Source organism: Cyanistes caeruleus, chromosome Z (genome assembly GCF_971803275.1).
Source record: "Cyanistes caeruleus chromosome Z, bCyaCae1.hap1.1, whole genome shotgun sequence".
In the NCBI taxonomy this organism is placed as follows: domain Eukaryota; kingdom Metazoa; phylum Chordata; class Aves; order Passeriformes; family Paridae; genus Cyanistes; species Cyanistes caeruleus.
The window spans coordinates 28,748,604-28,760,847 of record NC_141732.1 but is presented as its reverse complement, the minus strand read 5'-3'; the positions used below and the strand labels follow the sequence as shown (position 1 = coordinate 28,760,847).

The 12,244-nt window shown below is 45.2% G+C and overlaps 2 protein-coding genes across 2 annotated transcripts in view; one reads left to right on the top strand and one right to left on the bottom strand.

The window, feature by feature from the left end:
* Positions 1–2,359, bottom strand: part of SHOC1 (shortage in chiasmata 1) — a 94,934-nt gene extending 92,575 nt beyond the window's left edge. The window contains exons 1-2 of the mRNA XM_023944340.2: positions 2,179–2,359; positions 1,945–2,077 (exon numbers count right to left, since the gene is read on the bottom strand). The gene's annotated coding sequence lies outside the window, so the exon portion shown is untranslated. The remainder of the gene's footprint in view (positions 1–1,944; positions 2,078–2,178) is intronic.
* The window catches only part of UGCG (UDP-glucose ceramide glucosyltransferase), a 35,148-nt gene continuing 25,200 nt past the window's right edge, over positions 2,297–12,244 (top strand). The window contains exon 1 of the mRNA XM_086869315.1: positions 2,297–2,751. Within this exon, the coding sequence (XP_086725441.1) occupies positions 2,654–2,751 (98 nt within the window). The 5' untranslated portion in view covers positions 2,297–2,653. The remainder of the gene's footprint in view (positions 2,752–12,244) is intronic.

The window sequence follows — 12,244 nt, the reverse complement described above, 5'->3', positions numbered from 1 at the left end:
AGTATAGGAGTCATTACCTTTATTCGTTTTGTTTATGAAGAAGCCTCAGCAAAGTTTGTTTACATGGAGCCATTAACCCTACCTGTTGCACAATAAGCAGCCTCTCAATCTAATCTCCCAGGCAAACACCTTCTAGGACAAAAATTAAGCTTTACTGCTTCAGTTTAATAAACCGTGATTATTTGCTTTACTAATTACTGGAGACAGGCCCTCAATCTTCCTCAATTCCCTGTACTATCATATAAGCCAAAATACTCTTTTGCATAGGCTGTTTCTACCTTAGAAGAGAGATGTGAGCCAACCAGGTAAAGGTTTTATGAGCTATATTCTAACAGTTCATACGTATCAGCTCTGAATTCTCTGACTCAACTAGTCTTGTGACTGTGCCAGCATCGAGCATGGCAATTCAAATCATGGATAAAAAATGCCTATAAAGCTCATTGAGGCAATCTTAAATCAATATAAATGTGATCATTAAACTCTAAATGCAGGAACAAATATAAAAAAACCTGCCACTTTCAGTTACAAATGACATACAAACACAATAGGGGAATTTGAAAATTAAGGTAATTTGTTTTACTTGAAAAGTTATTTTTAAGGAAGTTATAATAAGAAATCACTGAAGCCAGTGAAAAGGCATGTTGCTGGCCCCATGATTTATTTATGTGGAAACTAGCATTAACCAGGAACTAACAGACTATACAGGCAGTGCTTGCACTAGAATGGACTGATACCTCGCTTGTTCTTACCAGTTATTAGTTAGTAGCTTTTCACTTTTAGTTTTAAATTATACTTTTAATTTCGTCAATTCCTCACCAGGTGAGACCCCATCTTTTCTGACAGTAAGTTGCCTATAAATTGCTATATCCTAACTTCTCACATACAATTAGAGCTGACTCAAAACACAGTCTCTACATTTATTGTGGTGACTATAATACTTTTCAAAACCACAACCGAGTTCTTAGCAGAATTTATGAACACTCCTTTACCTACATTAATGAGAGAGATCTGTGGAGGGAAAAAACCTATTAGAGAACATGCATACACTGCAATGTTCAGCTTGTGTTATTTGTCAAGACTCATGAGAAAAAGTGTACCTTCTCATGTACAGGTAAACATAGTCTCTTATGTAAGGCTATGCTTATTCTGGCAAGCTCAGAATGCAGGCAGAGTCAGTCAAGTAATTTTATCCTCCCACAGCATACCCCAGATTAATGGAGTTAAATTTAAAACAGTTAATGCAATGCACGATTGCCTATTACACAATAAGCAAAAAAAGAGATAAATTGATATTTCTGACCCAGATCAAAAATGCTGAACTGTAAAAGAGAGGAGTTGGGAGATTTCTGCATGCAAAGCCCCTTAAAAATGGAGCCACATCACAGTAATAGGAATTGCCATAAACACTGTAATGAAATAAAGGCAAGAATAGCTGTCTCAGAGGATTAGTAATGAGCAACTGACTCTTTCATTAATAGGGCACTAACTCAAACGTAGCCAAGGCTGGTAGTCACCGAGTTGCTCTAACACTGCTTGGGCTCCACAGATGGCAGTATGACTGTTGGAATTGCCCCAGTCCTTGGAGCAGCCTCGCTGACTCACAGAGTTCAGCACCGCCAGCAACTCACAGGTGCACACCTATGATAGAAAGAGCAATCCCGTCCTCCAGCATTCAACATCACTAAGAAGGTGTTCGGGCTCCAGAGCAATAAAGAAAAATAGCAAAGGCCATGCAGCCCTATTATTAGCCCCCCTGTACTAGATCTCAGAATCACAGAGCAGTTAGTGTTGGAAGACACCTCTGGAGATCATCCCGTCCAAGCCCCCTGCCAAGGTAGGGTCACCTAGAACAGGTGAACCAGGAAAAAGTGCAGGTGGGTTTGAAATGTCTCGGGACAAGGAGACTCCATGAAACTCTTCGTGTAGCCTGTTCCAGTACTCTACCTGTGCACAGAAGTTCTTTCTCACGCTGAGAGGAACTTCTTGGTGAAACTTCTGAGTTAGTTTATGGCCACTGTTCCCTGTCGTGTCGCTGGGCCTCGTCGAAAAGACTCTAGCACCGTGGTCTTGGCACCCGCTTTTGCGATATTGATACGCATTAATGAGATCCCCTTTCACTCTGAGCAGGTCCAGCTCTCACAGTCTCCCCTCACAGATGCTCGGCAACACCAGCAATACCTGGCTTGCCCCGATCCCCGCCTCTCTGGATAAGGGGCTGCGGTCTCCTCAGCGGCCAACACCAAAGTTGGCCGACACGGAGCCAGCGCCCCTGCCGCGCCCGGCGGCCGGAGCAGGCGGGGCAGAGCTTGTCGCCGCGGCCCCGCACCTCCCTCGGCGGCGCGAGGGGGACGGACCCAAGGTCAGGCGGCGGCGGCGGCGGCGGCAGCGGCGGGTGGGGGGCCGGGCCGGTAACGGATGTGCCCGCCCGCCCCGCCTCCTGCGCTGACAGAAAGGCGGCGGCGGCGGCTTTCGGTGCGCCAGCGACTGCCGCGCGCAGGCCGGTGCGGAGCAGCAGCGGAGCCGCCTCAGACAGAGCCCGCCCGCAGCAACCGCCGCCCGCAGCAACCGCCGCTCGCCGCCCTCAGACCGCCTGCGCCCCCGCCTCGCTCCGCTCCGCCGCCGGCTCCTGCCCGGGCCGCCGCGCCCCCCGGGGATGGATGTGCTGGCCCTGGCCTCGGAGGGACTCGCCATCTTCGGACTCATCCTCTTCGTCGTGCTCTGGCTCATGCACTTCATGTCCATCATATACACGTAAGCGCTGGGGTGCGGGGGGGATGGCGCCGGCGTTGTTCCGTCACCCACCCGCCATCGCGCCCGGGGCGCCCGGGCAGCGGGCCCCGTCCGCCGCGCCGCCTCCGCCCCGGGCCGGCGGCTCCCCTGCCTCTGGGTGTCAGCCCGGGGACCAGCCTGCCTCCCTGCTCTGTAACTCCCGCAGACCCCGCCGAGAGACCCGGCGGTCGGGCTGGACGTGCTCGGGGCACGGCGGTGACCCTGCTGTCGTTCTTCGGGTAAAAACCGTCCTCTGCGTTTCTGCCTCCTGCTCTGTGCGGTGATCTTTGCTCCGTTGCCCTTAGTGCTGCCGGGCAGGGCTTGGTGTTTGCTGTGCGCTGGTATACACCTGAAAAGTGTGGCTTTCTCAGTGATAGTGGGAGACCAGGGTGCACAGGACTTCGAGAATGTATGATATGTGACTGCAACGGCTGCACGGTAGAACAACTGAAAGAGCACAGTACTCTGTGCCAGCCATAAGCACACTTCTTTTTTGTATTGAGAAATAATGATAGTACTAGTAAAACAAGTATATGCAGTGAGTCAGATCCTTCTTGGATAAGTCCAAGTAAAAATGCCTTTAGAGTTTGTGAGCAGTGTTTGCATTTTAGTGACTGACAAAACAGATAGAACCTAGCAGAGGAATTTTCTGTGGGTATGTGGGGAAAGGATTAAGAATGCATCTCTTTGTAAATAGTTGTTTTGCTCTCTTAAGTAAAAGGCCCTCTTGCATCACTATTAGGATTAGAAAATACCTGAATTTGTGTTTGCTTTCCTTGTGCTTATCTGTTCTCCTTACTTGCTGCTCTACTGCATCTGATGGGTACCTGTGATAAAACTCAGCCCTTACTGAAAGGAAAGCTTGCAGAATGGGTCAGGTTGGAAGGGACCACTGTGGATCATCTAGTCCAACCATCCCTGTCCAGCCGTCCCTGTCCAGCCGTCCCTGTTAATCCTAAAGTGCATGGCACAGGATTGTGTCCAGACAGTTCTTGAATATCTCCATTGAGGGAGACTTGACAACCTCTTTGGGAAATCTGTTCCAGTGTGCAGTCACCTGCACATTAAAGAAGTCCTTCCTCATGTTCAGGTGGAACTTCCTGTGCATCAGTCTCTCCCTTTTGTCCTACTGTTTGGCACCACTGAGAAGGTTCTGGCTCCATCCTCTTGACACTCTTCCTTTAGGTACTCACAGACATTGATGGTGGTCCCCTCTCAGTCATCTGTTTTCAACACTGAACAGGCCCAGCTTCCTCAGCCTTTCCTCATGTGAGATACGCTCTAGTCCCTTAATCATCTTCATAGTTCTCTGCTCTCTGAACTCTTCTGTCTCTCTTTTACTGAGGAGCCCAGAGCTGGACACAGTATTCCAGGTGAGGCCTCACCAGAGCTGAGTAAAGGAGCAGGATCACCTCCCCCTAACCTGTTGGCACTGCTCCCCTGAATGCAGCCCAGGATGTCACTGGCCTTGGCCACCAGGGCACTGCTGGCTCATGGGGAGTTGTTGTCCAGCAGGATCCCAGCTCCTTTTCCACAGAGCTGCTTCCCAGCAGGTCACCCCCAGCCTGTGCTGGTGCCTGGGGCTGTTCCTCCCTGGGTGCAGGACCCTGCTTTTGCCTTTGCTGAATTTCAGAAGGTTCCTCTCTGCCCATCTCTCCAGGTGTTGAGGCCCTTCTGAAGGGCTGCAGAGCCCTCTGGGGTATGGGCCACTCCTCCCAGCTTTGTGTTGTCAGTGAAATTGCTGAGCAGGCCTCTGCCCCTTCACCCAAATCATTGATGGAACCACTTTGGACTTTGGGGGACACCACTGGGGGCAGGTCTCCAACTAGAGCCTGTGCCACTAATTATGACTCTGAATCTGCTGTTCATCCAGTTCCCAATCTGCTCCACTTTTCACTCATGCAGTCCACACTTTCCAAATTGAATTCATGGATACCAAAATTTTGCTTCTGCTTCCTTTATTTTTTATTTTTTTTATTGTTTGTTTGTTTTAAAATGTGAAATCACTAATAAGCTCTAATTGTTTAACTACTTTAATTTTCTTCTACTGTAGTTTAGTTATCCTTAGCTCTTATATTCACTTGGATGAATAACTTCTTTCTTGGAAAGTACCTGTTACCTTGGACACAAATGGCGGGATTTCAGTACTGGGGGGCAGAAAGGGTGGTTAGTGGGGGGAGAGACTACTTTGGGCATGACTGATTTTGGTCAGTTTTAAAGCTGATTAAAACAGTCAATTGCATGTTTAAATCTCAAGTGTGGTGCTACTGCTTCTAACTCTTACGAATAAGTAACAACTGAAATAGGCAGGAGACACAACTGAGGAAGATATGAGAGAGGATGAGATATGCTAAGGTATGTAAGAAAGAGCAGGGAACAGTGCACACTGTGACGGTCTGCCACAGGAGCTACCCCCTCAAAGGGACTGCCTCCTGTGGAGGCAACACTGGAGCAGGAACACTCCTGAGTGCACTTTGGGCTACTGATAAAGCACTGCTGAAGAGACTGTAACCTGTGGACAACCCATGCTGGGGTAGAGACACCCTGAGAGACTTCAGCCCCATGGTTCACTCTGCGCTAAGGAGACTGCAGCTCATGGCAGGACATGTACTGGGGCACAGACCCTGCCAAAGGGATTGCAACCTTATTGTACCTAAGTCACTCCTGATCACTTACACCTTCCAGAGCAGAGTAACAGTTTAAGAGGCAGCCAGGAATAGAAGAAAAGGAGTAAGAAGTAAGGCACGGCAGAAAAACCATTGTGTGCTGACTTTGCCTCCTGTGTGATCTTGCTGAAGGGCTGGGGAGGGACTGAGTGTAAGGAAGCATGCAAATGAGCAGTTCAGATAGAAGGGGGCGGGGGGGAAAGTGTTTCTAACTGAAGCAGAGCTGGGGAAGGAAGACAAAAGGTACTTCTCCAAAGGTTAGGTTATCTGTCTTTTTTTCCTCAGTACCCAAATCAATAATTAGTTGCCTAATCATTGCCAGTAATTTAAATAGAATTGCCTGAGTTGAGGCAGTTTTGCCTGTGACAGTAACTCGTGGGGAATGCAAGCAGCAGCTGGACACCTAGTATGCCTGCATCTAGAGTATTTGCAGTGGTGTGAAATCTGGAAGGAGTTGTATTTTTTGTTAATGGGAATTGGTGTTACAAGTGCATGTATAAATTGTGTGTTAACAGGTGGAAAGCTTGTCAGTTGTGGAGGGGGTGTGTAAGAACTGGGGTGATCCAGTCTCAGCCTCTGAGGCCCCTGGTCTGCTTCCAGCAGGGCTTGGGAACTGCCATGTCAGTAGAGCTGGAGTCAGGAGCTGATGGCAGCAGGGGTATTCAGTGTTCAGTGAAAACAGTGGTCCATAGCTGGGGGTGAGCATCTGTTGGCCCTGAGGTAACTGAATTACAAACTGTTCTGGGTTCACAGGTGGTCATGGAGGAGCTGACCTGGTTACGGTGGTTTGGCAGATCTGAGGAAAAAGGACCACAGCTCCTCATAGTGTGACCACACAGCTGCTGTTTGAAGAGAAAATAAAGTGGTGGACACCATCCCAGGCAGCTGTCCTTGCAGCAGCTGTGGTGGTGCTGGGAAACAGTAGCTGATGGCTAGAGGGGGCACTGTGCTGGTGAGTTTGGAGCCTGTGCCACTAGTTAGCACTTCCCTGTGCATGAGAGGAGGGCTGGGAGGCTGTCTAATGTACATGGAGGAATGGCCTGCAAGCAAGATAGTCCTGTGAAGGGAGGGAGGTGATCATGCTTTGAATGCATGTTTATGGGGCAAGGTGAAGGATGATTGCTAGTGTTATGGCCTGAAAACTGTAGTGGCTGGACACTGTTACTAGTGCCCTTCAACTCAGAGATTAGTTTTATGCTGGATGGCAGACACAGCACACTTCATCCTTCCCAAAACCCCTGAGGAAGGAAAGGGTTTTCACTTACGGACAGAGATTGCTTTTTATGTCAGTGGATGCAGTATTAGAATAGAATTAGATGATACTTGGCATATACTGAATAACATATTGTTCCTATTACAGGCAGTAAAGAGGAAAGATGAAACCAATTAGTCTTCCTGTTTTCTCCTTACAGACAGTATTGTTGGCTTAATTTTTTTAAAGTCATTGAGGTACTGCTTGTACTCCGCACTGTGTCTAGCCGTGCTTTATTGGTGAATTGGAAGGTCCCATCTGAGGCACTGAAGTACTGAGATAATGTTCTAAATGTCAGTAAAGCTGTTGTGAACTAGACAGTCATCCTTCTGTGGTTTCCCATTGGTATATAAGAAGTTTGATTTAGCAAAACACTTAGAACATGTGAATTAAGTAGGTAAATGGAGTTATTCAAGAAACTAAGCTTTTTTGTCTTGAAATGCTTTCAGCAGTTGTTGAGATTAAGATCAAGACAGTATTTCTTTTGCATTGGTTTATCCTGTAATTGCATTCAGTTGTAGGGTTTGGATATCTAAGGTACTGTTCTCCCATACTACGTTTGCAAAATCTGGTTCTTGCTACCTCTTTCCTCTACTTTGAATGGGTTTCAAACACAGAAACATTTAGGTCGAAAAATGACCTTGAACATCATTGATTCCAGCCTTTGACTGATCACCATCTAGTCATTTAAGCCTTAGTACCAAGTGCTATGCCCATTTCTTGAATATCCCTGGGGAAGGTGACTCTACAGACACTGTGGGCAGTCCATTCCGATGCTGATAACCATGAAGAAATTCTTCCTGATATCCAAGCTGAACTTCCCCTGACAGAGCTTGAAGCCATGTCCACTTGTCCTGTCAGAAGTTGCCTAGAAGACACCAATACCCATCTGGCTACACCCTCCTTTCAGAGAGTTGTAGAGAGCAATAAAATCTCCTCTGAGCCTTCTTTTCTCCAGCCTGAGCAACCTAAAGTCCCCCAGATGCTTCTCACAGGACTTACTCTCTAGACCTTTCTTCAGCTTTGTTTCCCTTCTCTAGACAAGCCTCATCAATGTTTTCCTTGTGAGAGGCACAAAACTGAACCTCCATGTCCCTTTCTACGAGGCAGCTTTCCAGCTACTCTGCCCTCAGTGTGTAGCACTCTTGGGGTTGTCTGTCTCCAGAGCAGGACCCAGCTGCTCACCTTGTTGAACCACTGTCATGGCTTAAGCCCAGATAGAAATTAAGCACCTGCAGCAGCTCACACACACTCCCCACTACTTCCACCTTGGTGGAACACCACCTCACAATTGATCCTGGCCTATCAATCCAGTTACGTCTTCAGAATCTTCCTAACCTCCAGCAAATCAACACTCCTGGCCAATTTAGTGGCATCGTGAATGTACTATGCACTTGATCCTGTTGTCTGGGTCCTCTGTAAAGATACTGAAGACATTAGATAATGTTTGGTAACTCTCTTTAGCTATTTATCTGGTCAAAAAAGCTGAACTCATGAGAAGTCATATTCTGGCTTTGAGTCTTCATTGTTCATGTCCCACATTGTCCATATTGTCAGTGGCAATTTTAATTATAGCACTTAATGGAAATGACTTTAAGGCAGCCACAGTCAGATGATATTGAGGTTGCTCATTTTCTTGGTTCCCAGGTGTAAGTGGGAAGGGTAGTATGTGTTACTTAATTGATAAACATACTGCTGGTTTTAGACAAATTATTTTTAAAAGCTTTTAGTTATAGCAGTCAATGAAGAAATAATGAATACTGCATTTGTGTGCGTTTGGGTGTAACCGGGCCTTGTCTGCTGAGTGAAAATCAAGACTTTTCAGAAACATATAAAGGCAATAAAAAAATAAAAGTAATTAATAGCCATATTGTGTGTATGGATGCAATTCAGTTTTCATAGATGCATAAAACTCAGGTTTCCTGAGGTACTTCTGCAACGTTGAAGAACTTCTTAAACGTGGCTTTCAAACCTAAGTAAAAACCTCCACTCCAAATACACAGCTGATGTTTAACTTCTTTTTTTTTTTTATTAATGTGAAGTTAATACTTTGGCTAATAATCTCTTATTGCATAGTAATTGTGACAATTCTGAAGAAAATAACAATTTTATTTCTCTTGGGCCTGTTTGTCTTGTCAACCCTTTTGGTTTTCCTCTTTGACCACCTCTTGCAGCTCAGTCTGTGTCTAAGTTTATCCTGCTCTAATCTCTCTGCTTCTCACTGTCATTTTCAGGTCTTTGTGTGTTGATAGGACTGTCTCCTCTTTTGGGCTTTCTTATATTTTCCATATTGTCTGGCAGTAGATTGTGAGATAGCTGTTAAAAGCAGCAGTAGCTACTACATTAGTCATGATTGTGTTGCATTTTCTTTGATATGTGGAACTGCTGCAGACACATCTTGTTGCAGATAGGAGCCAGGTAGATTGTAGTGTATATCTAATTTAAAAGGCAATATTTAGAAAACTCTTCTGTTATTATCAAGTGTTACCAGGCACAACTCTAACAATAAACAGATTGTTCTTGGCAATCTTGTATGTGTGACATAGGGAGCAAAGCAAATTCATGATCTGATTAGCAGTGTATTGCTAACTTTTGCAAAAATTTCTTTGAGGGTTAAAAGCAAGCAAAAGAAATACTTCAGTGTTTGACTCTAAACTGGGACACTGGAGAGGCAGGAAAAGTTGGAAAGTTATCTGAGGTGTTGTTTTATCTTCCTGCTTTTTCTCTGAGTAACCCTTATCTCTCATAACCTGTACATAGATGATAGACCCTACTTCATGCAGAAATCCCAAGGTGTTTGCTGCAAGTGTTACATCCATAAAACTTCATGTTGTATGGGTTTTCAGCAAGTGGATTACAACATTGTAGTGAGGCACATCTGAAAGACAGCAATGCAAAAATTTGAGGTAGTTACTGGGGAGGAACACAGGAAATTGATAGGGTGTGGGAATGCAGAAGTCAGAATAAACAGAATATCCTGAGATGGAAGGGACCTGCAAGGATCATTGAAGTCCAGCTCCTGTTCCTGCACAGGACAGCCCCATGAGTCACACCATGTGCCTGAGTGTGTTGTGTGAACACGTCTTTAGCTCTAGCGGGGTTTATGCTTTGTCTGCGTTCTTGCAGAGGGAATCTTTTTCTAGTACCCAGCATAAACCTTCCTTGACCTTTCAGGCCATTCCCTCAGGTCATTGAGTCACCACAGAGACTGTGGTCTCTTTTCTGGGAGAAGAGATCAGTGCTGGTCCTTCCTCTTCACTTCACAAGGAAGTTGTAACTGCAGTGAGATCTCCCCACAGTTTCCTCTTCTCCAGGCTCAACAGATCAAGTGACCTCAGCCACCCCACATAAAGCTTCTCCTCTAGGTCCTTCACCATCTTTGTTGTCCTCCTTCAGATGATCACTAATGGCTTTGTATATATATATATGTATGTATGTGTATATATATGTATATATGTATGTATGTATACATACATAAACATATGTACATATATACATACTCATACATACATACACACACATATATAGATATATAGATAGTTGTGCCCCAAAATGTACAAAAATGTACACAGGATCAGAGTGGAGGCTGCACCAGTGCAGAGCAGAGTGGGATAATTTCCTCCAACAACCTAGAGTCAGAGGTGAAAGATATTTTTTTCAACTCTGTGAAAGAAATTGGAGTGTTTTAGGCTGGAAATGCCAGTTGAAGGTTAAGTTCCATCTCCTTTCAGCTTGAAGCTGAAACAAATTTTTGTAGCTTGTTGTATGCATTGATATGATAATAGGTTGCGATAGAAGATGGAAACTACTGAAGGAATGCTAAGTTTGAGATCACAAAATCATCAGATGTCAGTGATTGCTGAGGTTGTTTGACTTCTTCATTAATGACATGGAGCATGCGACATGGTCAGCAAGTTTGCTGATGGTACAGAACTGGAGAGAGTGGCTGGTAGATGATATGAGCTCAGACCCAGGCAGGCTGGAGGAATGGTCTGACAGGAAGCTCAGCCTAGGAAAATTCCATGTCCTGCACCTGGCAGAAATAGCTCCATGTATCAGCACAGGCTAGAGACTGACAGGCTTGAAAACAGCTTGGCAGAGAAGGACCTGATTGGTGCCAATCAGCCAATCAAACATCATTTTGATAATGAACAGTGACATGCTTTTGGCAGAGGAAGCCATTGCTGCATTGTTAGCAGGTTGAGGAAGGTGATCCTTCTCTTCTACACAGCACTGGAAAGGCATATGTGGAGTGCAGAGTTTTGTTCTGTCCAGTGTAAGTCATGGGTATGCTGGAGCAAGCCTGGCTTAGGCTACAGAGATGATGATGGGACTGCAGCATCCGACACTCATGGAGGCACTTAGAGCTGGAACTCTGCCTGGAGAAGGCTTGAATGGATCCCACTAATGTGTGAGTACCTGATTGCTTGGAGAAGCGAAGGGTGTGAGGTCCAAGACTCATCTCAGTGGTGCCTTGTGACAAGATGAAAAGCAACAAGGACAAACTCAAGTGCAAGACTAATTTTAAAGCAAAGAAGACACACATGGCTCAACATTGAAACAGGCTTTCTGGAGAGTTTGTGGAGGGTTCTGTCCGTGGAGACAGGAAAAATTGGATGGTACTTAGCAACCTTATCTTGTTACCCCACTCAGAGCCAGGCATTTGGAAGCTGACCTCCAGAGGTGCCTTCCAACCTCTGCTGTATGGTGATTTTTTTTGGTGAAAGGTGACACTGAGACAGCTGTTTGGACTATTACAGAGCAATAGACTTAAAAGAGGTTGTGTGGATACTGTAAGTTTTATGTGTTGCTTGTTTTAAGCAAGTTGAAGTTTACCTGACACCATGTGACACAAGGCTTAAATTTAGATAATTAATCTCAGGGGAAGACATATCTGAAAAAATCAGGAGGTGATTTTTTTATATACTTAGGATTATGGTTGTATGAGTTTCTGTATTACAAGCTTGATAAATGGAGAAACCAAAACAATGCAGGACTAGAAATCTGAGAGTGGTAACAGTGTGGGACAAAACCAATAATGTTGAAGGCAATTAGGGCAGCCCAAGTTTTTAATAGTGAGAGTCAGGAGGATAAGACACAGACTATCGGCTTTGGGGTAAACATTAAGGTATTAGTGGCCTCAATGATTTACCAGAATGCAAGAAACCTAAGCCTAGATTAAAGACTAACTAGTGTTCATTTATAGGAGAGGAATCACAGCAGTCTGGATGGTATACTTGTATTGAGAAGAGGTAATATAGTACAATAGATGTGTTTTGATTTTAAAACCTACTTGTCATGTGTCTCAGAGTGGTTTGTGTGGAGGGAGAAGATAGAAGACTGTAAGTTTGGACTATGTAATAATGGAAATTAAATGGGTTGGGTTATTGAAGCCCTTACAGGCCAAAAAGCATCCAGCTTCGTATGTGAGCTGGAGTGGAAGAAGCTGAATAGTGGGATGGGGAAAAATATAATCTTTGTCAGCTTTTGTCAGGATACAAAGATTTCAGAGATGTTTAAAGATGTTGATGCTTTACACGAACTGTTTCCATAAGAG